We start from the raw sequence: 25,820 nt of genomic DNA on the forward strand, positions 1-25,820 counted from the left end.
TTTTCCTTGTGGAGATACATAGCACGCGAACTGACAGAAATCAAAAGTCCTAGATGTGTCTCCTTATGCCTAGAAATGGCTGGTTACCAACCAGGATTTGTCTCCTGAATTTAGTAGGAAGTGTAAGCCCACTGAATAGCCAGCTCCATGTTGTCCTCTGACAGGCAGTATGAAACATAATTCCTGAATCACCTGTGTTTTGACTTTAGGGGACATGACAGCTCAGAAGGGTAAAATCAAAGAGAAGGAAAGAAGAAAATTTTCCAATTATTGAAAGAGTAATAAAATGAATCCATACATAATTCATAAGTCTCCCTATTTCCTTAAAAATGATACAATCAAATCCCAAATGCACACTAAATTGGCAATAATAACAGAAAAAAAGCATTCTAAGCATCTTCTATTAGCTGGGCACTTTGCATATCTCTATATAATAGAACATAGTTTTTTTTTCTCTATATTATGGTGAAGTGATAAGGATCAATGTCATCAAAGTAGTTATCGACAGTTATCACTACTCCCTGAGGAAATCTCATAAAGCTAAATACAAAGGCACTTCCAACATTCACAATCAGCTTCACTCACTTCTAAAAATTCCACCCTTGGGAACTGGTCTCAGAATGTGATCATTTTCCACAGGATTGAAATAAAAGGAGACCTAGCATTCTCTGGAACCACTTCTGTTATCTTTGCCTACTTACATAAGTATATATTTATGGTCAGACCTTATCAATCCATGGATTCTCCGTGCTTTATCCTACAGCAGTGCACCCTTTTCCTTAGGCACAGAGTTAATGATGCCCCTCTGAAAGCAGGTGAAGCCATTAGATGTTCAGTAATCTTAGTCAACTTCTTTTGGCCTTTAAATATTTTTTTTTATCATCTTTAAGTAGTTGTACAAAGGAGTTACCATTTTACAAAGCAGTATTCTGTGCACAACACATCTTTTTCAATGTCACCCCTGTCAACAATAGGCAATGCTTCTGCCATATTTTGTCTTTACAACCCATACTTGGAGCAGCCACATACCAGGTTATTTTATCTGGCTCTCTAACCTCTCAAGACCATTCTGGTAGACAGTAAGCCACTGAAGTAGAGGGTGTGAGGAAAGTTGTGAAAGGAGGTAGAGTAGGGAAGACAAGATAAGGGAAAAGGAGATGAAGGAGAAAGAGAGTGTACCACAGAGGGGTAGTCTCTGTGACAAGAGAAGAGAGATTGCTATTGATCAAATCACATGATCTTTCTTTTGTTCCATCAGTAAGCAGGTACCTTGGAAAGAACCATTCGAGCATCACAGTGAAAAGAATAAAACAAGTGAGAAACAGAATAAAAACTAGTTTCTCTTCATTAACTTTTTCTCCTGGATAAATTACCTGGAAAAAAACTGGCTCTTTTAGTTACAGAGCCTATTTATGGTTCAAAAAGAAAATTCAAAGACTCTCTGCGGCCACATTCCCTTATGGTACACCAGCCTGTGGGGCTCTTGTTGCAGGAACAGAATAGAGCCCTTCTAGGATTCTCTCTTCCTGTTTATGCCCCTCAGTATTTTACAATGGATATCTTCTAAGTCATTACTGCTTCTTTTTTTTGTTTTACTTTTGCTTTTTCTCTCACACATTCAGTATTAATAATACAATAACCTCTCCATACATCTTTTCAAGGCAGGAGTACCCAGGAAGTATCCGCATAGCCTTCGTTAGCCCTTCTTCCTCCTTGCAGAGATTCCTAATGAACAAGCAAATAAACCCCATTTTATTTTGCATCATCCACTCCTTAATTTAATGGTGCTTCGTGCATCAGGTAGCATGGATATCAAGTAGGCAAATGAACCATATGTTCCCATGTTTAAGGAAGAATGACAGTCTGATAACACAAGGCTTATAAAGACCTCCCTTCTGCGCTGCCTCTGTGTAATAAAAATTTAAATTGTTCCTTCTCAACTCCTGAGAGCCTTGTTAAGGTGAGCTTTTCCAAGGGAATACATGTTGAAGATGTCAAGAGCCATCTGATAACTCCTGCCTGTGTCACAGGATGATGTTACAAGCTGAAATCCTGTGTGTGTCCCAGCCTGTCTTATTCTTATTTTCCCTCTTTCCATCTAATCCTCTTTCTTTTACTCCCCCTGGCCTCCACCAGTCTCCAGGCACTCATCCCTTCACACAGCGTATACAGAACCACCTGCCTGCCTAGGTGAGAAAAAAAGCTCTGCTTCATGAAAGATGTAAAGCCTGCCTTTAAGCTTAGCTTGTAAGTCTGATGAGTTCTGTCTTGTGTTGGAGTATTATTGCCTGGAGGTCCTTATTTAAAATGTTTTCCTGTGGTCTTCAACCAAGGGAAATATATCAAAGAAAGAAGGTTCACAAAATAAATACCATCTCATAAATTCTTATACTATGTCTGGCAATGGGAAATGGCTAGACTTCATTGTAGAGTTGCTGAGGATTCATTGGCTGTATTGGTCACTTTCAAATTTGATTGTGTACCAGGAGACCTTGAGAGCAAATTCAGGTGCCAGGTTGTGCCCAGGATCTTGATTCAGTTGCTGAAGAGCAGTGCAGAAGAATATGTCCTTTACAAGTTTACCTCTTGAAACCTCAAGTAAAGCAGGAGCTATGAATGAATACCATTAGAAAAACACTAGTTTGCTGCACACACATTGTCAGACAAAATACAAGGTTTCTTCATTTAATCATTTTCTTTTCCCTGCCCTGTAAGTTTGATTTCTATGCTCAACTTTTCTCTCTTCATCTTACTTCACCATGGAAAAGATGTTAAGTCTACTGTTCTCTTACGTTTTGAACATATGAATGGTATTCACCTACTGTTGGTGTTCACTTCTAATTTCTCAGTGACATTTCTATCTTTCAAAATTCACATAAATATTCAAGAGCATAATTATATAGACAGAAAAGGTCAATTTTCCATGAAATTTATACAAATGACCTTTTGTTCTTGGTTTGATGTTTTAGAAAAAGGAGTGATTACTTATGTACTCAAAGTATAATAATGTCCCTTACTTTAAAAAGATGGCTACCCAACACATTTCTATTGATGAGGGTGAGCTTATAGAAATAAATAAGATAAATAGGCAGAGAGAGAACTGACGCCTACCTAACATAGTTGAAGAAATATAAACTAGACCATAGCTGTTTGTGTTCGAAATGATATGTGATGTTACCAGAGCATTGTTCCCAGTCTCTGGCTGTTATTTTCCCATTTCTTCATTCTTTTTTCTGTTTGCAGTGGAATTTGTGTAAGAACTCACTTTCTGAAACAAATGAAATCATATGATTCTGCCTGAAGAGAATACCAGAATCTTATTCCGCGCCTTCTCCGTTTTTCACCCTATAGTGATCTGAGGTTTCCCAAGACTGTAGTTTGATGACTACTGATTTGCAATGAGAAATCTGATTCCTAGGTGTAACCTGTCAAGTCATTCACTTATTTAAAGTACAGTGGCAAACCAATTTTATGAGTTTGTGAACCATTTTGGATTACTATATTTTATTTATTTATTTAGCATTATGGAGATTGAAATTCTCTATGTAGGCTTTGCAGTGAGCCCAGAGTCTCCAGGGCCCATGGCTCTGATGAAGTGGGGAATGTAGACCACAAATAGGTGATGATGTGAGTACCATTCACTAATAGACTTGGAAGAGTTAAGAAAGTTCTTATCACATTGAATATAATGGAATTGGCCCTCGAAGAGGAACAGAAAGCTTTCTCAACATACAACAAGGGCAGATCTTATGTACATATCTTTAAACCAAGTACTTCTCCAAGGAGATGTTGACTTTCTTTCTTTCTTTCTATATATATATATGTACGTACGTTTGTGCATGTGTGTGTGCATTCTAGGAAGACATATTTCCTTAGTATTCCTTTGCATAGAAATAAAAAGAGACTTCAAATCATTCTAAGTCATCTAACAGTTGACTCTCTACTTAAGGAAAGTTTGGTTAGGCTTAATCACATACACACATTTTTCTTCCTACCTCAGATTACATTACTAATACAGTCAGAAATCTCTCATCTCTACAGTTGAACCTGAGTTTCATCATAGGAAAATGATGATAACAGTGACTATATTTCTTTAAGCAATACCTCTCATGGGCAGAGAGTGTATCTAGGTATTAGATACATTAATGTAATTTTTGTAGCATAACTATGAATGATAGTTGTGTTTTGTAGTTCAGTAAAATGAAGGCTAGTAAAATTTGAGTAATTTCACACTTAGAGTTACATAACCAATAACTTATGGAAAACAATTCAGTTCTAAAAAGCTTGGGCTCCAAAATCACATATAATATGAAATTGCTACACCATAAGTTTTAATTATATTTCTAATTACTTCTGGTGTTCATTTGTGAAATGGAAAGGAGATATTGCTCTTATTATTATTATACACATTATTTTTTCTTTGTTATTCACAGTTAAATCACTAAAGAGTAATATATTCCATCAAACTATTTCATCCCTTAAAGGTGTAGGATAAATCTGTGTGGTCCAATAGACCAACTCTTCATGACTCATATCAGTGAAGTAATAAGACCAAGTCCTTCTAGTGCTTTCTGTCCTGTACCCATAATGAGCAAATGATTGATTGGATTTTTTGTGAAACATATTATATGACTTTTTATGACATGTAGACAGAGATTTGAAAATTTAGTCTACACCAAAAAATAACTTCTGCTTCCAAAAGGAGTGGATTTGAGTCTGAATTTGTAAGAAGAGAGTGCTAGCATCAAGAAGTCACATTCCAATTGATTTCTTTTCTCAACTACTCTTGTAAATCTAGTGTTACAGTCTCTAAGGAATATAATAATTCAGTATCCCAAGGGGACCCAGAATTGAAAGTTCCACCAGCATACAGTACTTTCAAAGCTGTGCTCAAAAATAGAAAGGGAATCAATTCCCAGACTGATGTTCTGAAATCAGTGTTTACAGAAAGGCAGAGAGAAATGGGATAAGTAAGCACTAATATTCAAGCTCAGATTCATCACTTTTCATATCTCATGACAACCAAGGACTTTGGAAATGAAGTTACTATTTAAGGTAAACTGGCTCTAATCGAAACCTATCTGTCTATCAAATTGTAAGGCAGATACAACTTTTACATTTGTAACATTTCAAAACCTTGAAAAAGAAACAAAATAGGCCATTGTAATAAATGTAATATAAAACAAAAAATACCCTTCCTTGTTCAGACTTTTCCAATCAGACTGCGTAACTCTCTCTTCCATTGTATTTTCATGTGATTCCTCTCTAGTTATTCTGGGAGCAGACATTTTCTTTAAAAAAATTAAGTCTTGTGTTCCTCAATATTTTGTTGTTGCTGTTGTCCTTAGAAAACATTATAGTTTCCCATTTTTTTTAATTTGCTTGAACTTTAATGCATGCTAACATATGAATCTATATTAATTCCCTTTCACATTTTCTTAGGCAGCCCCAAATAATTCAGCAAGTAGAGATACCTCTTTGTATTTTTTGCTACTTCTAGAAAAGAGCTAAATATTTTTTTTTTCCTTAGGCCTATTTCCACTGGATTAATTTAGCTAAGCTTTCCATGGTTAAAATCACATCTCCTAACATTTTATGGGAGCCAGCCTTGCAGCAAACTTTGGCATGCCATCGGATTAAAAACATATCATGACAGGAAATAATTATGTTATTTAGCAACTGCGGTTATCTACTATCTCCTAATTTTTGTCATGATTCAGTCACCCTGAATTTGTGTTTGTGTTCTGTGCCAGTCACTACAACACTGACCCTTAAATTATTTCTGTAGATGCTGAAACCTGAATATCAGCTTTTTTATTTCTGCTTTGGAGTTAGGGGAATTGAACCAAAGTCTTCACACTGATTCATTTACTGCTCGTATCCATAATCACACATTATGCATAAAATACATTATTAGAAGTTGAGAATATAAAAAAACAAATGCAGACCAGTAGCAAAAATATCTTCATCCATTTTTTAATGTCTTCATTTTATTTAAATCAAAACAAGTCAGAGTCAATGTCTAATCCCTAGGTAAGACTTTTAAATAACCCTTTGCTGATTAAATCATTTCAGTGAAGAAAATAAAGATCTGGAATCATCTTTGAGTAACTATTATATGGGAATTTTACCCTCAGCTGTTTAATTGATTTAACATGAACATTTCTCTTGTCTGATGAGAACGGTTTTTAAAAAGTAACTTAAAGGTATCCAGAAATGTCTTTCATAGATGCCGTAGAAAATCTGAATCCGATCAAACCTACATCTGTCTGTACTAGCAATTTATGGTTTCCTATCATTGTATGTTTTCATTATGGTTTCTTTTTCTTATTTTATAAGTCATGATGACATATATGGAATACTTAATTAGGTTCCTATTTGTTTATTGATTAAATCTGTAACTTTGGCCTGGCCAGGTGTGTCAGCTGTTGTCTTTGTAGTGTTCATCAGTGCCATCTAAAGTTATTGACACAAAGAGCTGGAAAGCATAATCTTTATTGGTACTTAAATGAGCAAGCTTGTTATTAAATGGTTTGTAGATAACTGTGTCATTTTATTTTGTAGCTTGTGAAAGAAGGAATTTTCTTAACTATAGCTTATTAAATGATATTGAGAGAAGCAGATATTATACCTTATCTATGATAATCAGATGTAAAAATCATTAAGATGAAATACCAATGTTTGATCTAAAATGGACTGCAATGGGACATTATACTGAGAATCTAAATTGTGTGAAGAGTAAAAATTTATACACATTTTTCCACTTCTCATCGAACTCATTTTAATCCAATCTATTTTACATTTCCCAGATATCAGTAAAATTAAACAGTCAATTAAAATTTCATGGTCTACTGTATTATCTTTAGACAGGACTGGAAGCAATACTCCAGTTAATAATCATATGATAAAAATAGCAGTATTGCTCTAGTTTCAGCTATAAGAAATTTTAATTGCCCACTGTCCTAATTTCTCTCTTAAAAACTTTAGGTAGGGACTGGGAATATAGCCTAGTGACAAAGAGTGCTTGCCTCATATAAATGAAGGCCTGGGTTCAATTCCCCAGCATCACATATACAGAAAATGGCCAGGAGTGGCGCTGTGGCTCAAGTGGCAGAGTGCTAGCCTTGAGCAAAAAGAAGCCAGGGACAGTGCTCAGGCCCTAAGTCCAAGGCCCAGGGCTGGCAAAAATAAATAAATAAATAAAACTTTAGGTAAATCCTCTATGTCCTCAAATTTTCTGTGGGATGTGAATGATATCAAACAAAAATATCAGACTTTCCTCATTGTTCTTTTAAACATTGGAATCAACATATGCAGCTACGTTTTTTATATGCAAGAAAATGAAAGATTAGAGACATACTAGATTAATTTTGCCTACATAATAGATACAAATATTAATCTTCATTATATACCTATAGTTTGTTATGAAGGGGTAGTAGACATACTCTAAGAATCAAGGGAAGAGGCATTAGACTGTAGAGTTTATGTAGTTTATTAGAATGAGACAAATTTGATGCTCATGTATCAGAGAAAGAAATCCTGCAGGCTAATATGATCTGATCCTCTGTCTTCCTGGGTGTCTTATTCATAGTAGCTCATCAGGTAGATGAAGGGTATAAAATCAGGCAAGTGGACAAGGCATCTATTACTTTTATTTACCCTGTTGTGTTACCTACTTCTCTGACAGTCCAAAGATTGAAATGTTGCTTGTTCAATCATTCTCTAAAGGCTGCCTTCAACACATCAGTTAACCTTGAAATGTTTACCATTGGTGTTGGCTCAGTTTTGTATGCTCCATTTTCTCACGCCTTTATAAGACTTATCCATTGTCACTTACTGTCTGGCCCAGCTTGCTCTTAATTCTGCCATCTGCAGCGAATATAGAATTAGAGGAATAATATTTCTATCAGTTAAATATCTTTACATCCCCATTTTAAATCATTTTAAATGCAAATGTCATAATTTATAATTTAATTATCTAAATAGGTTATTAAGCTTTGGTAATTGAAGGCAGACTTCTCTATTTGTGTGAAGTAGTTGAACAGTATAATGAAATAGATATTTCAGAAAAAAGAGGAGAGGGAGAGTATGATTACAATAATGATTTTATTGGCAGAGGTAAGCTGGAAACATATGGATATCACAAATTAAAGGTCAGAATTTGGTGATGCTAAAATAAAAACAGTCCAGAAAAGGCTAACTTGAGCTTATTTAAAGTCACACACATCCTGATGAGTCTATCCAGATGCAAGGATTTGAAAATAATAAGTAGCAGCAGAAACCATGATGAGTATGAGATATTAGTCTCAATCAGAGAGAAGAAAAAAGATGAAATAGTAGTATCAGCAGATGAGAATAATTTAATGGATGCATTGAACTTAACTGTAGATCAGAAAGATTGAATGATCAAGATAAGAAGTTTCACTCAGTTCAAGTACAGCTCTAAGAATTGAGACATTGAAGATACTTTAGGTAGTATCTGGCTCCTTTAAAACAGACTGGCTCCTTGCATCCTGTTTTCCAAATTCATCCACATTATTGTTTATGAAAGGATCTCTTGGTTTGCATGACTGAATAATATTCCATTGGGTATAATCACATTTCCTTAAGTAAAAGAGGTCAGGCACCGAAAGAGGAAAACTAGATGGTATCACTTGTAAGTAAGTTAATTTCAGAAGTTCAGAACAGAATAATAATTCCAGTGACTGCGAACAATTGTGGTGCTTGTAGCATAATAGGAAAAAGGCAGTCATTATTTTTCAACAGTATAAATATGTTCTGGTGTTCTGAGGCATAATAATTCATAGAAATGAATTACAGATGGCAAAACAATTAGAAGAGAAGAATTTGAACAAAAATGGTGCAAACTGAGGATGGACATACGAATTACTCAACATACCTAACCTGTAAAGATATTACATATAAATCAAAATATATTTATATAGATTTTTTAACATAGTATATACTTTTCAGAGTGAGTTGGTCTTTCTCCCAGAAGTATAGTAGTGGTTACTATTCTTAGAGAAGATGATAAATCAGTTTACTCAACCTTACCTACCAATTTGTAACTTGGTGTCAGAAATAATATTATACTTGTTTTAAACTACTAATAGCAATTCAATATTAAAGGGCATTCTTTGCAAACAAAATCAAACACACCTGTTTAAGAGTTTAGAACTAGGTTTCATAACTGTTTTGATGAATTAGGTTTTAGAAAGTTAAAGAATGCTTGATAAAGATGTACTTCTTGTTGACATCTTGGTTGTCTACTACCTAGAGGTATTGATATAGATACTGCCTTGAGATACTGTTTATGTGCTGGTCCCAGGCTTGTGAGTTGGAGATAACAAGAGTGTGCCCAGAGTTTACCTGAATAATTCAATGATCTAACACTTAATACAAACTTAGCAGAGTGGATGTGTGAAGTTAGTTCCAAGTGGCTGATCACATCCTTAAATTTTGAACAAGGAATTTTTACTCTCATGGAAAGTAATGACTCATGATATTTAACACTTTATTTCTCATATCCCTTTTGTAACAACTAACATAGAGCTTCCTACGTAGTTAATATCTACTACATGTCTGATGAATAAAATTAAAAAAAGGAAAATGAACCTGCAGAACTATGCCTACTTAATCTTTGATAAAGGAGCCAAGAAAAAAAAAAAAAGAATGGAAGAAAGATAGCCTCACAATGGTGCTGGTAAAACTGGTCCCAAACCTGCAATAAACTAAAACTAGATCCTTATAGATGACCCTGCATCAAAATCAATTCCAAATGGATCAAGGACCTCGAAATCAAAACAGATATCCTGAAAACACTATAAGCAGGAGTAGGAGAAACACTTGGGTTCCTTGGCAAGGATGAAACTTCCTTAATAAAGGCACAGAAATGCTACAAATCAAAGAAAGGATGGACAAATGGAGCTGCATCAAACTGCAGAGCTTCTGCAGGGCAAAGGACATAGCTCGCAAGATAAACAGAAAGCCCACAGATTGGGAAAAGATCTTTACTGGCCATACAATGGACAAAGGCCTCATATCTAAATTGTATGCAGAACTAAAAAAATTACATTCCTCCAAAACAAATCTGCAAAGAACCAATAGCCCCCTCAACAAGTGTGCTAAAGACTTACAAAGAGACTTCTCTGATGAGGAAATGAGAATGGCCAAGAGACATATGGAAGATTGCTCTACATCACTGGCCATAAAAGAAATGCAAATCTAAACAACCTTGAGATTCCATCTCACCCCAGTAAGAATGTCCTATATCAAGAAAAGTAATGATAACGAATGTTGGAGGGTATGTGGCCAAAAGGGAACCCTACTTCATTGTTGGTGGGAATGTAAACTGATTCAGCCACTGTGGAAAGCAGTATGGAGATTCCTCAGAAGGCTAAACATAGAGCTACCCTATGAACCAGCAACCCATTTTTAGGAACTATCCAAAAGACCACAAACAAGAACACACTAAAGCCATCAGCACAACAATATTCATTGCAGCACAATTTGTCCTAGCTAGAATATGGAACCAACCCAGATGCCCCTCAGTAGACGAATGGATCAGGAAAATGTGGTACATATACACAATGGAATTTTATGCCTCTATCAAAAAGAATGACATTGCCCCATTTGTAAGGAAATGGAAGGACTTGGAAAAAATTATACTAAGTGAAGTGAGCCAGACCCAAAGAAACATGGACTCTATGGACTCCCTCATAGGGAATAATTAGCATAGGTTTAGGCTAGTCACAGCAGAGGATCACAAGAGCCCAATAGCTATGCCCTTATGAATGCATAAGATGGTGCTAAGTAAAATGAACTCCATGTTATGGAAATGAATGTTATATCACTGTTGTAATCACTTCCAACATGCCATGGGAAACCGTAGCTTCATTTGTTGATGATCCTCTTGTATCCCCTTTCTGTGGTTATACCTGCACTATGACTGTATCTCATCTGAGAGCCCTGGATACTGTATATAGTAGTATTAGAAATAGGAAATGAAAGGGAATATCAAAATTGAGAGACAAAGGATAAAAAGACAAACGATTACAAAAGTAATACTTGCAAAACGTTTGGTGTAAACCAACTGAACAACTCATGGGGGGAGAGGAGAAGGGTGAAGGGGAGGAAGAGGGAATAAGGGAGGAGGTAACAAATAGTAAAAGAAATATATCCATGGACTAAGGTATGAAACTGTAAAAAAAAAATAAATATGGATGATATTTTTCTACCAGCCACACTTGAATTTTTAAAGCCTTTTCCATAATCCCATGGTGAATACCAATTTTATTTCATAATTTTATCACCTGTTGTCTAATTAGTACGATAATCTCAACATTACATCGCACTATGAAAATATAGCTAGAGTATGCAAGCAGTCCCATGGTTGCTTTCTGTTCTCTTTGCTAGTTGTTCATGAACTTATTAGTTTCTTTTCAAAAAATATTTTTGTCATCTTTAAGTACTTGGGAAAAATATTTGTCACTCGCAGAAGCAGCTTATGAGTACAGCATCTAGATCGATGTCACCCTTTTGGTAGTTATTCTCACTCACCCCTCCTAACCCACTCCTTCCCTTACTTAACTTTGTTTTAGGTTCCATATTGAATATTTTGCCACCCAAGAAAGCAGTTTATGTGTACAATGCATCTTGATCTGGGTAATCCCTTCAACAGCTTCACTCCACTCCCACCTCCTTCTTCCTTGTAGTTCTCAGTTCTGTGGTAGATGAGGTGAATTCTTGCCTGCATTCTCCTCTCTCCTCCTCTTCATCCTCCTATTCCTCTGTCTATGGGCCTTCCCTCTCCACTTGCAAGTACACACCTTTTGTGCTACTTACATTGTTGAGTTTTGATTTCATGTTTTAAATCAGTTAATCCATTTCTTTTCCTAGATTGGGTTTTCCATTTCATTTTCCCAGAAAGTCATTTTTTTTTCACTTGAGCCTGTGTTTCTTTAAGCAGCCACTGTAGTCTAAGTGTAGTTAGTGCACACAGAAAAACTTAATATCCCTTATTGACGTGTTCTGACCATTCTTCCAGTTCAAGTTATACTTTCAACTATTCTGTCTCAAAGGAAAGATAGGATGTAAAATAGTTTTTATCTTTATCTATAAATGAATCAGAAGATTCTGTAAGCCTGCTCGATTCATTTTGTCATTTCTAAAGCTGCCAGTTCTAGGGTTCACTTTGACCTTAATTGGGTGCTTCTCTCTTCATTATCTTTTAAAATAGTTTTGAAAAGTAAACTTATATGATGGCTGTTAGATAGCAGAATTAAATTATGTTTTATCATGTTTTATTTACTAATATCCAGTGCTTTTATGTCACTGACTGAAACAAAGTTCAGTTATCCCTAAAAGCTAGAGCTATATGATGTGTGTCAATCCTCACGCTGACTTCTTTTCATTTATTCAAAAGAAATGCATTTGGTCAGAAGTTTGATATACACTAAAATCCCTTTGTTACTATGTTGGAAGTGATGTAATTAAAATATGGTTTTGCTGTTTGACCACAGAGGCTGGAACTTTCTAAATAGGCACTCCCAGTTGAGTTCCATTCCAGCCAATTCTGCTTTTGCTATAACATCTAAAATGGTTCAACATTTCTAATAAGGTTTGCTATATGTGCCTGGACTAACCTGGCCCTTGATCCTCCTATTTGCATTCCCTGTAGCTGGGATGGTCATTGTGTGACACCTTGCCCAGTTTCTTATTTGTTGAAATGGAGTCTCATGAATTTTTGCTTGGACTATCTTCAAATTGCATTTTCCTGATTTCCATCCCTTAACTAGCTAGGACTATATGGGTGAGCCACCGTGTGCCATTTATAATTCAATGTTTAATATGAATTTTAAATTTATTAAACTACATACTGCAGATAGTAAATATGTTATAAACTATCTGCCATAGGAGAATGCATTAAAACAATGACCTCTAAAATATCTATTCTGTGTCGTGGAACATTTCTAACTCTTGTCCCTCACTGACATTGTTTGGAATCTAACAAGTATAACATCCAACGCTGTCTTCACAAAACTCCTTTTGGCTAATGTCTCTGTGTTTCAAATTGGATATGATTAATTATATTAGCTACATTTCATGTTATGCAAATATTAGAAACAATGGTATGTTTGTGATGTGACATACACTGCTTTGTTATTGTTAGCAGATATGACATGCGTGCAAATTGTCTTTCCTTCTTTTAGAACTATTGTGGTTAGAAATTAATTTGTATGCATATTCATTGGTAAAAATCCTAACATCTCAGTGTTTCTACAACTGCATGTTATAAGAGGTTAGTTCTTGATTTGTAAGCCATAAATACTGGAATTCTAAAACTGTGAAAGTGTTTTAATTTTCTTTTCTATTTTTAATCTCTATTATAACCTTTGATGATGAGATTTCTCTTAAAAGCATTGGGGGCATCCCTGATTATAGTAGTCTTATGTTGTTTACTTGAACTACCTATGAATTTCAGAAGAAAACAAAAATCCAAGTACGGATAATTCTGCAAAACACATGAATTTCCAACCTATAGTTCCTTTGTATCCTATATACTTTAGGAACAGATAATTACATTGTTTCATAAATCCTTCCTCTTCCTTTTGCCAGTGGAACCATATAGATGGTTCCTTCAATTTTCTAGCAATGTCAGATATTGTCGATGCTCCCAACTGTGTAATGTAGTCATTGAAAGTGCTAAGTAAGGGCAACTGTAGGTAAGGAAATACATTTATATTATCATATACATTTATGGTGAGTAATGAATATTTGAAAGTTAAAACAAGTGGTGGTTCTGATTTATTCATGTAAAGTTGGCTCATTGTCTTTTATCTGGTTTCATTTTTAGAGTGCTCCTCTTAGAAAATGGCAGCCTCAAGATATGTAATGTGACCAGATCAGATGCTGGCTCTTACACTTGTGTAGCCACGAATCAATTTGGAATTGCAAGGAACACGGGCAGTCTCGTCGTGAAAGGTATCTTATGATCTTCATTTGTTCTTCGAACCTATTAGACATGCCTATGCATCTCTTGATCTGTATTACTCTGTCAAACACATATATTGTCCTAGGTATAATATGTCTGAATTTTAGCTTTCATCAAGAGTTCTGGCACTGCATTCACTCATGAGATACCTTCTTTCCATTCAGATACCTTGATAAATATGAAGGACTGAGAGTTAAAAATGCTATCAGTATACAAGCTTTGCAACACTAAAAATTATGCTTTGAAATATTTGATTTTTACAGGTATGTTAATATGTGGATCTGAGACCTTAGGATAAAATCAATTAAAAGTATTATCAATAGTTAAATGACATTTAGGAGTTCTCCATTTATCAGCATTTTACATGGATATAAGGCTACCCAATATACAACCAGCCCATATAAAAATATATAATCCTATGTATATAATTACTAAAATAGAGTCTCTAATATAATAATATTTTTTCAAAAGAGAAGTTATTAAATAACAGTAGTAGAATGAGTCATTATTGTATTCCCTTTACAGTAAACAGATAAGCTGGTACAATTTGGGGTGGAAAAACTGCATATTCCATTTTTAAGACTTTTAAACTAGTATCAATCCAACCTCCATTTATCACCAAGGGATATAATTAGCATCGAAGTATCTATTTTCCATCTTACTACTTTACTATATTTAATCTCAGCTCATAAAACTACTATGTTTACTGGAAGCCATGTCACTTTTCTCATTTCTCACCTCCAGGATGATAAAAATGACTGTCTTAGTAAAGCAATATGAGCAGCTAATTAAGCCCAAATGATTAAATTCAGCAATTAATGCTTTCTCTCTCTCTTTTTTCTATTAAAATATATTAGATAAAAATAGCTGCTAACTTCAACTATCATTTAAAATGGCTTCTGGAAAAATAAATACCCACCTTTATCCTTGGAAGATATTTCTGCCAACTTGTCTCAGGCATATTAAATTATATCAACTCTTGTCTGAAACACTCTGGGGAAAATGTGACTGATAAAACTTGATGTGTCAAAATCCCACCACCACGGTACATTCTGAAAAAAAAAAAACAAAAACAAAATAATTTCCTAACAGTGTGCTGTCATCAGATTTAAGACAGGGATGGACATAGTGTTTCAAGCTATAAGCTATGGGTATATTATTTAATAACAGGGTACTTTGGCAACAATTCATTGTCAGTTCTCATATGCTGAAATGTACTACTACTTTGTGTTTCAGGAAATAACAGGTTGTGTGTGGGGAAATGGAAGAGATTATTTTTTAAAATATCATTCTAAGATTACAAGGCATATGGAATATGCTTCTATTTTGTAGTAGTTGTAGGCAGTAGTTGATTAAACTATAATAGATAAAAAGCCTTTGCAGTTAAATTCTGCATATATGGACACATCTAAAGGCATTCAAATGAAGCAGGAAAGACAGAGGCCATCAGTAGGAGAAATGTTCTCTCTGAAAGCAAACTGGTATATAATACTAGTGATTTGCACTAGTGTATGGTCCACAGTACCTTAGAAGGACCAGTAGTTTGACTGCTTGAGTGAAAGATGGGCATCTATTCACTCCAAAGGCCAAGTAAAACCTTAAATTATTGAATAGAATGAGATGACTGGATATCATCTCTTTCCTTCAAATGATTTTAAAACTTTTGGTATGATGTCACTCACTTGCATTAACAACTGATGGAGAAAAGTAAGAGAAGACTCACATAAATGTTGATTAAGAAGATTGGAAGCAGGTGCAGCAGCTCACTTGGTTCTGATGATAACAATTAGATGTTCAAGCAGGTATGCATGCCCAGTGCTCTGCAAGGCAGGGTCCTAGATGAGATGGAAGTAAGCTGATCTGCTCTCTTGAATATTTTATGAAGCATATCATAATCCATAAATACTCTACTCATCTTACAAGGTAGAAACAATGGAATAAAATAACTCAGGTTTTAAAGACCAAAGTACGTTTTCGTGTAGTTTTCATGTTCTTTGCTGGGATTATTGAAACAAAGTATCTCACTGTTCCAGTAGCAAAACCCACCCTATTATTTACATACATATATATGTATGTGTTTATATATACATAATTATACCAAGGCATCTGTAAACAGAGTATGTGTATAAATGCATAAAACATTTTTAGTAAAAAATTAGAAATTATTTTTATTATTCTTATTATTATTGATCTATGAAGAATAGATTATATTAAATTCTGGAACCATGACATACATCCTTTTAATTAGAATGCTAGGTAGGAATTCGACTGCATCTAATTCTCTTTTATAGGAAAATGTTGAAAATAGCCATGCCAAAGAATGATTACTTCATATTCTAACAATACACAACTTGAGTATGGGAAAAAATTGTAATAATATACATTGTTTCCACCATTTTCTTGACTGTTGAGTATATAATTCTTTGTTGAGATGGCTTGATATGTATGTGTATGTGTGTATGTGTTTATGTGTATTTCTCTCTCTCTGATTGCAATAACAGAGTCAAATATAATATTGTTTCTCCAACCAAAACTCAGTAATGGGGACCTTAAATGTAATAGAGTGCCAAAGAGCAAATGAGAAATTTCAGTACAGCTGATAAAACAATCATCTCTCTTTGAATTTACTTATCAGCCTCAGTCATGCAAGAAATGTTGTTGTTAGATAACGTATAGGAAGATAATAGTTACAAGAGCAAGATATTTCCCAGCTTAGTTTTTAGCTGATACGGCTTATCAATGTTAAGAGGATTCTGAAGTTATCTTCACTGTTTGTCAGAAATTTCTATTTCGCTAATACCCCAGGATGAGGCAATTTTCCATTCAGACACTGCAAGGGCAATTAGCAGCTGCCTTACTAGATCCTTGCAAGAAGCCAGATGTAATTTGAAGACGTGTTGCCAAGACACCAACAGGGACTCCAAAGGAAAGAGACTTTACGGGATTTTATTTTAGAGGACTTAGATTAAAATTACATAGTGCCTATACACTAAGAGGTATATGAAAATCACCTTAAGAAGAGAAATTACTTGATCTGGCATTTGGAAAATTATTAAAAAGCAGAGTAACAGCAGGCTATAAAAATGATCATGTTTGCAGGCAACATTTGTTTTTGTTTCCCCACTGGAGAAGTTTTGGATGTTCAATTATAGGCCTCATTGCTTCAGCATTATTTTCAACTGAAATGTCGGAACTTGGAAAAGCATATCTAATGTGCAAATTAAGTTTATTGCCGCTCATTTAGTTGTTTATTCTTTGTGATAGAAGTCTTTATTATACCAACAACTAGAATGGCCTATTCATTTTCTCCAGCTCAATGAGTAGGTTCCCTAATACTGTGCACACTCACTAAGAGAAATCCCTGAGACAGGTAGGTAATTGAAGACTTTGTGGCATTCAAAGGCTGTGAGGTGTGCCATTCAGCCCTGTTGGAAAGCCTAGCTCAATTGAACAAACAAAAAGTATAATTTCAGACAACTGAGAAGACATACTAGAATACCTATTTCATAGTATAGGACTGGCGAAACCACAGAGGTACACTGTAAAAATAACGTTCCCTGATGATTTCCATTGCACTCTCTTTTGTACTTATTTAGTTTTCCTTTATCAATGATTATTTAAAGGTTTCCAGAAAATTGATTTGGTTTAAAAGTTATCAATGGTAAAATTAATTTTGTGGTCAAGAAATATATAAAAAAATATTATCTTGATGAAAATGAAACTTACTTTTCCCCTGCAGTAGTGAAAAAAAGCTAAGGGAATTTAAAAAAAAAATTCAGTTTGTGCGTGCGTGTGTGTGTGTGTGTGTGTGTGTGTGTGTGTGTGTGTGTGATGATTGATCCTGGAGTCTGAACTAAGGACTGGTGCTCTGGCCCTGAGCTTTTGTGCCCAAGGATAGTGCTCTAGATCTATCTAGCTCTATCGCCAGCCTTTTGGTGTTTTATTGGAGCTAAGTGTCTCATGAACTCTCCAACCTAGGCTGGCTTTGAACCATGATTCTCAGATCTCAGCATCCTTAATAAATAGGATCACAGGTGGGAGCTACTAGTACCCAGTATGAGTGAATTTTGGATTCTTGAATAATTTCTTCAAATAAATATATGAAAAACACAAAAATATATCAGCTTATACGTTCATTAATACTAGTGCTTTTTTAGAGTTCAATTTAGTGTAGTCTTAAAAAATATAAGGCAGAGTTTAGATAAAATGTACAAGTATGCTAAATAGGTGGATTTTTCTTAATCTATATTATATAGTAGATAGTGAATGGGAAAGATATGAACGCATTTTAGGCTCACATTTTTAGTTTTTACTGCTCAAGACAGCTTTTTCCTAGGATGAAGTCTATGATTGACAAGATTTTGCTTTTCTTTGTTTTTAGATGAGAGTGAAGGTAGACGTTAAATAGATGAGTTTAGACACATAAGAATACATGCCCATGTATATACAGTGCGAAATGTACAGCTTTGGATTTATATTAAACTGGCCCCATTGCTCACTAGGATGGATCCTGAAGACTTTGGTGGATTGTTGATGAGTTGTTCTCCTTGTTAGCATTACGAGCCACTCTTTCTTAAATACATACTCAGTTGACCGGCACTGTGAACAGTGCTTAGACAGTTCCTCTCCAGTATGTTTGCAGCTGTGCTCTGTAGCAGATATCATTATTGTTATTTTTTTACATAGCACAAAAGAGGCATAGGATTTGAAAATTACTTTTCCAAGGTTAATAAGTACCAGAGCACCCCCCTGGATTTTTCCCTTCTTTTTAGTCTTGCTATAAATCATGAATTAATAAATGTACAATAAAATTTCACAGGACATGTTGACAAGGTTAGAAGAAGTAGAATTGTAATGTAAAGGAATTAATTAGTACTTCCTCTTGCATATTGAGCTTTTGTTTAGTATTTCCTACATTAAAAATGGAGGTATATGTTATACATAAAGAAATACAGAATTTTACATGTATGTTTGCTGAATTTTTGAAAAATGAATACACCATGTAAACCACAACATGCCAAGTTGCAGATCACTACATCACTCTATAATTAATAAGAGCTTCCTCTTTTTGTCTTTGCTAAAACCTTTGTCTTCCACTCAACCTAGAGACAACCCTGCTAAGAAGTGTCTTCTACTTTAGACTTCATACAGAAAATATTTGAAGCTGGCTTCCTTCTTCCAGTCTTACTCTTCCTATGCACCTGCTATATCCATTAAAAAGTAGCAAAGCCAAAGAGAAATTTAGCTGGTACTAAGTATGTTGTGCTTAGTTAGAACTTCAAAAACCTTTAACCTTTAACCCTCCTTGTCTTCCATTTCTCTTCCAAACCTGAATGGATTTGTACGCACCCTGTGTTTGCATGGGAATAAGAAGTCCAGTCATTTTAATTTAACTCTAGTCTAACCCTAAAAAATAAAAAATAAAAAAAATAAAAAAAACAATTAGGATGTTCTGTTTCTAAACTACCTAAGCAGCTCTCGGCTCCCCGGTTAACTTATGTTCTAGTTCTGGTTCCTTCTCTTCCTTCTTCTCTTCTTCTTCCTTATCCTCCACCTCTTTCTTATTTTTTTGAATAATATAAAAAATTATACTAGGTAAAGTGAACCAGACCCAAAGAAACATGGAGTCTATGGTCTCCCTCATAGGGAATAAATAGCACAAGTTTAGGCAAGTCACAGCAGAGGATCGATCACAAGCACCCAATAGCTATACCCTTATGAACACATAAGATGATGCTGAGTGAAATGAATTCCATGTTATGGAAAAGATTGCTATATCACTGTTGTAATCACTTTCAACATGCCATGTGAAACCGTAGCTTCATTTGTTGATGATCCTCTTGTATCCCCTTCCTGCGGATGTCCCCCTACTATCATGATAACTCATCTGAGTACCCTGGTTACTGTATATACTGGTATTAGAAATAGGGAAGGGAAAGGGAATTTCAAAACTGAGAGACAAAGGAAAAAAGACAAATGACTCCAAAAGCAATACTTACAAAAACCATTTGGTGTAAACCAACTGAATAACTCGTGGGGGGAGAGGGGAAAGGGAAGGGGGAGTGGAGAAGTGAGGGAGGAGGTAACAAATTGTACAAGAAATGTACCCAATGCCTTATGTTTGAAAATGTAACCCCTCTGTATTATCACTTTGACAATAAATAAGTAATTATTTTAAAAAGAATAAACTATGGGGCTGGGGATATGGCCTAGTGGCAAGAGTTCTTGCCTCATATACATGAGGCCCTGGGTTCGATTCCTCAGCACCACATATACAGAAAATGGCCAGAAGTGGCACTGTGGCTCAAGTGGCAGAGTGCTAGCCTTGAGCAAAAAAGAAGCCAGGGACAGTGTTCAGGCCCTGAGTTCACGGCCTAGGACTGGCAAAAAAAAAAAAAAAAAAAAGAATAAACTATTAAGACATAAAATATCTGCCATGCACCCATACTTCATGTCTGTAATCTTAGCTACTGAGGAGGCTGAGGTCTGAGGATGGCGGTTTGAAATCAGCCTGGACAAGAAAGTCCATGACACTCTTACCTCCAATAAACTACTCAGAAAAAGCCAGAAATGGCACTGCTGCTCAAGTGGTAGAATGCAGAGAACCTCAGAGAAAGCTCCCAGGCCCTGATTTCAAGCCCCAGGACCATAAAAAGAAAAGATACATAATATATTTGGACGCAAGGTACATTTTCTGTATATGAATCCTGGGAAATGGTGAGCAAAGGTTTTCAAAGCCAGGCGGGGCAGGATTGGTAGGGGTGCATATGAGGTAAAAATAATCAGGTGAATGAAATTGCACCCAATTCTCCTCTTCTGACTTGTGCCACTTGAAGATAAAATGTTGATCTAAGAATACCAACATTCTAGTCAGTCCCAGAGCCTGGCAATTAGTAAGTAAGGAAATAAGTAAGCAAACAAATTCCCCCAGGCTTTGGTGGCTCACACCTGTAATCCTGGGTACTCAGGAAGTGGAGATCTGAAGATTGCAATTCAAAGCCAGCCTGGGCAGGAAAGTCCCCGAGACTCTGATTTCCAATTAACCACCAGAAAACTGGAAAGTGGTACTGTGATGAAAGTGGTAGAGAACTAGCCTTAAGTGAAAAAGCTCAGGGACAGCAACCAGGCCCTGAGTTTAAGCATCACCACCTTCAACAAAAACAAACAAACAAAAATCATAACTCTGATCACATACCACACTGCAGTTTACTATAACCCAGCAAAAAGTTACATCTGTAGAATAGTTCGTGAGCACTATCTATTTAGATGACAAAAAGATAGACTACATTTTAAGTGCTAACAGATTTGAAACTGAGTAGTTGACATATTTGATTTATTAAGTAAAAGCTGGAGTGAAGGTACTTTTCATGAGTAAGTGAAAAGCGAGGCCTTTGTTTGTTAGCCTGGAGGATCTGTATTTACATTTTACATTTACATTCCTTCCTAGGAAAATAGCTTATGAAGTCTTTCATACTTATTATATTTGCATGATGCTTGATTTGATCTTAGCCAAAGAGCTAGAAATGATATTTGCAAGATTCTTTCAAGTCTCATATTTTGAACCAATTCTTTTTCTCTAGACTATTCCCTTGTTTGCTTATTTTGTATTCTTTTATTCTGGAGTTGTTGTTGATAGTCTTTTAGGATTTACTTTAAATCATTTAAATATTGAAGTTTAAGACAAATGTGTATCTAAGGGAAAATTGGGATATATTGACTATAATTACTTGGTGCCTTTAAATTATATTTTGACTGTGAGGGTATAGTTTAATAGGCAGAGACAAATGTCTTGCACTTGGCTGAGAGCATATTAAACATTCTTATCATTATCACCATATGTAGAAAGGGAGCAAGTACAAAATAATTCTTTAAAACTTTTTGCATGTCTGCTTTGCTCAAAGTAAGAAAATAGAGACTCAATCACACTACTTTCTTTGTTTTAGACTTGTTTTTTCTTCATGTTTTATTTCCGAATATTAGTTTTCATGTTCTGGTGTTTGCTTTCTCTTGTTTTGTTTGCTTTCTATGATGTGGTAATCATTTATTCTCCAATTCCCGCTCAATTATCTCCCATCAATATCTACCTGCTCTGTGTGTCAGAACCCTGTTGCTTAGCCATTCTCTCCTTTGTGTCCTTCTTCTCTCTGTCTCCCTTCATTTTCCTTCCTTCTGTAACCCCCAGTGTTCCATAATTTCAGGATGATGTACTATGGTGTACGTATATTCAACCATATTCTATTTTTAAATTACTTTTTTTGTGTGAGTTTTCCATTTAAAAAATATCAAAGGGGGGGGGGTGGCTAGGAATGTGGCTCAGTGGTAGAGTGCTTGCCTAGCTTGCAGGAAGCCCTGGGTTCCATTCCTCAGCACCACATACACAGAGAAAGCTGGAAGTGGGGCTGTGGCTCAAGAGGTAGAGTGCTAGCCTTGAGCTCAAAGAAGCCAGGGCCCTGAGTCCCAATTGACAGGTCTGGCAAAAAAAAAAAAATGTTTAAAAATATCAAAGCTGGGCATTGTGGCTCAAGCCTGTAATCCTCGCTGCTTGGAGATTGTGGTCCAAGGCCAGCTCAGATACAAGGAAGTTCTCAAGACTCCAGGTCAATCAGTGGCTAGGTGCGATGATGCCTGCCAGTTACTTCTAGCCGCGTGGAGAAGTACAGGTGGAAGGATCACAATCATTGTCAGCACAGGCATATAAAGTCTGAGTCTACCTAGCAAATAACTGATGCAAGGGTGGAGAGCTGCAGGTAGGACTCCAGATAAACCTACCTAGCTAGCAAGGGCAAGTTCCTTATTTCAATCCCCAATACTGCCAGTTTTCTTTCTAAGTATCTTTTTATGTTATGACTGTTCATTTATATATTATCATTCTTTATTGCTTATAATTGTACTCCTTTCTTCTCTTTCTATGTTGCAATCTTTCCTCTGTATTTAGCAGTCAACACAACTGCTTGGGATTTATTTAGTGCACTTCCCACTAAACTGATATGCCTGGGATATTCCCTTGGGAAATGCCTCAGGACTTCGTGTTTAGGTATGTCCTCTTGAGTTCATTAGCTTCCTAGGACACCTGTCTAACAATTTCCTGCCCAAGAACAAAAGTCCCCATGTAGCATCCTTGCAGCTGAGTGAGGGTTACAGGACAGGTAGCTCCCTCCTGTGTGAATGTTTTTGTTCCCTTGTGTTCTGCATGGTGCCCCCCTTCATTTGTACTGTATTACCCACAGTGGAGCTACCTTCTGTTGAACATCTTTCTGTCATGGTAATAGCATGTCAAGTTCTTGCTTGAGCAAAATAGAGTAAGTGACTAAGAAAGCACAACTTCGGAAATGCGTCATGAACTTACAACAGTCGACTTGGATTTTGCAATAATTCTTTCCAGTGAAAATAATTTTTCCCAAATGATGACAAAATAAAGATTTGTTTTTCTTTTGATGCTAGTCTTAATGCTTGAATCTTGAGCTAGGGTGCTGTCCTTGAACTTTTATGCTCAAGGCCAGTGTTCTACCTCTTGAGCCATAGCTTCACTTCCACCTTTTTTTGAAGACTAACCAGGCATAAGGGTTTATGGACTTTCCTGTCTGGGCTGGCTTCAAATTGAACCTCAGTTTTCAGATTGCAGCCTTCTGATTAGCTAGGATTACAGATGGGAGCCACTGGTGCCTGGTAAAATAAAGACAGTTACAAATACAGCCCGAGCGGATTCTCATTATGCTTTTTTCTTCTTAAATTATATTTTTATTTAACTTCAGTGCCATGTTTTTATCTACATGGATAGTTTCTAGAGTCAAAGTAATACATCCAGCACCTTACATGGTTACTCATCTTCTGTTTGTGCTGAGAATACCTGATTCTCAGGAAATATAAAGTGTTCAGTTTGTTATCAACAACAGTCGTTGTCATTCTGATAAATAGATCTCTGGATTTATTCTTTATCCACAACCAACATGTAACAAAGTCACCTAAGACTTTGTTCCTGGAGCCCACCATTCTACTGTCTCTTTGTACACAATATTCTTAGGTTCAACCTGTAGGTTAATTCACACTGTATTATTCTTTCTGTGTTTAACTTGCGTCATATAATTCATCTGTGTTTATCTCTGTTGTCAGAAATAACCTATCTCTGTTTTTATCAGGATAATTACTATTACTGTGCACATTCATGCGTGTGTGTGTGTGTGTGTGTGTGTGTGCGCGCGCGCATGAGAGCTTGTACATGCACCACAATACCTGGGCTTGAATTCAGGTTCTCATGCTCTCACTGTTTTTTCCCAAACATGGCTGGCACTCTCCCTCTTGGTCAATACCTTCAGTGTAGCTTTTTTGCTGGTTAATTGGATAAGTATTTCCTCAAACTTTCTGCTCAGGCTAGTTTTGACTCACGATCCCCTGGGATTTAGCCTCCTGAGTAGCTAGGGTAGTAGGTATGAGCCACCAGGGTCTGAATGGAAATTCTTTTTTTTAATTTTATCGATATTTCCCTGCTGTTTTCATAAGATTTTTATCAACTAACAATCTCAACAGGCATGTACAACAATTTGCTTTAACTCAGGGCCTTTCTAAAACCTATCTATTGTAGCTCTTGTTTTTGTTTTTTTTTTTTTTTGGGGGGGGGCTCATAATTATCCGAACAGAGTCAAGGATTTGATTTCATTGGTCCTGATCATTAGAAATATTGAGCTCCATCTATTTCTGTTGGCTGTTCTGTCAGTCTTCTTTGGAAAAATATCTGTTTACTTTCAAACCTATACAAAAACAACTGCTGACAATGTCCTTACAAGGACTAAAATCCCAATGAATAGCATGTGGAGAAGAGGAATGAAAGAGCAGTGGAAAGAATTAGTGCATTGCTAATGCATATGTGTGGTGTCATTTGAGATTTAAAAGAAGATAATCAGATTTATTTCTAGTCATCACAAATTAGCTAGTGAGAGAAAATATCAGAGAATTGTCACCTGTTCAGAGTGCTATTTATACATTAGTTTACTTTACATTGGGTATCTTAGCAACATTTCTATAATGTTACAGATATATCAAAGCAGAGCCATGTTTTTTATACATGAAATTAGGCTAATTTTCTTATAAAATTGTATTTCCTTTAAGAGGAGTGGATAACTTCAGAAACAATGTAACTTATTATCTTGAAAACTAACACTAAAAGCTTATCACTCACAGATAAAGATTTTAGTGAACTTGCCCATTAAATAACAAAAATTAAGAGAATGCCACAAATGAGTATATTCTGTGTGGTCAGATGAGAACCATTGCTCATTTCATTTCTATTCCCTGGCTTCTGGAAATGGTATTAGAGAACCAATTTCACCCCTCTCTATATAAATTAGATTAAATTATTCTTATATAAGTCTCCATATGAATTGCATATGTGTTTATGTATTTGTGTACGTGTGTGTTGTGTGTGTGTGTGTGTGTGTGTGTGTGTGTGTGTGTGTGCCAGTACTAGGGCTTGAACTCAGGGAGGAGGTGCTGGGCTTTCTCTTTTAGCTTTTCTGTTCAAGGCTGGCACTCTACCACTTGAGCCATAACTCTACTTTTGGCATTTTGTCGGTTTATTGGTGGCCAGGGTCATAGATTTTTCTGTCTGGGCCGGCTTCAGTCTCCTGAGGAGTTAGGATTACAGGTGTGAGCAAGTATCAACAAGCATTCTATAGTTTTATGTTAGCTGATTTACTCTTAACTGAAAATGTATTCTAGAAACGTGCAGTAATTGTGACAATGTAAATTTGACTAGTCTCGTCATCAAAAATGTCACATATTCTGTTAAGCATTCCTGAAAATTCTTAAAAGTAAAATGAGGGGCTGGGGATAT

At 35.8% G+C, this 25,820-nt stretch overlaps 1 protein-coding gene across 1 annotated transcript in view; it reads left to right on the top strand.

Annotated features, from left to right (window-relative positions):
- The window catches only part of Cntn6 (contactin 6), a 181,599-nt gene that overhangs the window by 126,141 nt on the left and 29,638 nt on the right, over positions 1-25,820 (top strand). Inside the window, exon 11 of the mRNA XM_048354889.1 lies at positions 13,856-13,983. Within this exon, the coding sequence (XP_048210846.1) occupies positions 13,856-13,983 (128 nt within the window). The remainder of the gene's footprint in view (positions 1-13,855; positions 13,984-25,820) is intronic.

Source organism: Perognathus longimembris, chromosome 10 (assembly GCF_023159225.1).
Source record: "Perognathus longimembris pacificus isolate PPM17 chromosome 10, ASM2315922v1, whole genome shotgun sequence".
Classification (NCBI taxonomy): domain Eukaryota; kingdom Metazoa; phylum Chordata; class Mammalia; order Rodentia; family Heteromyidae; genus Perognathus; species Perognathus longimembris.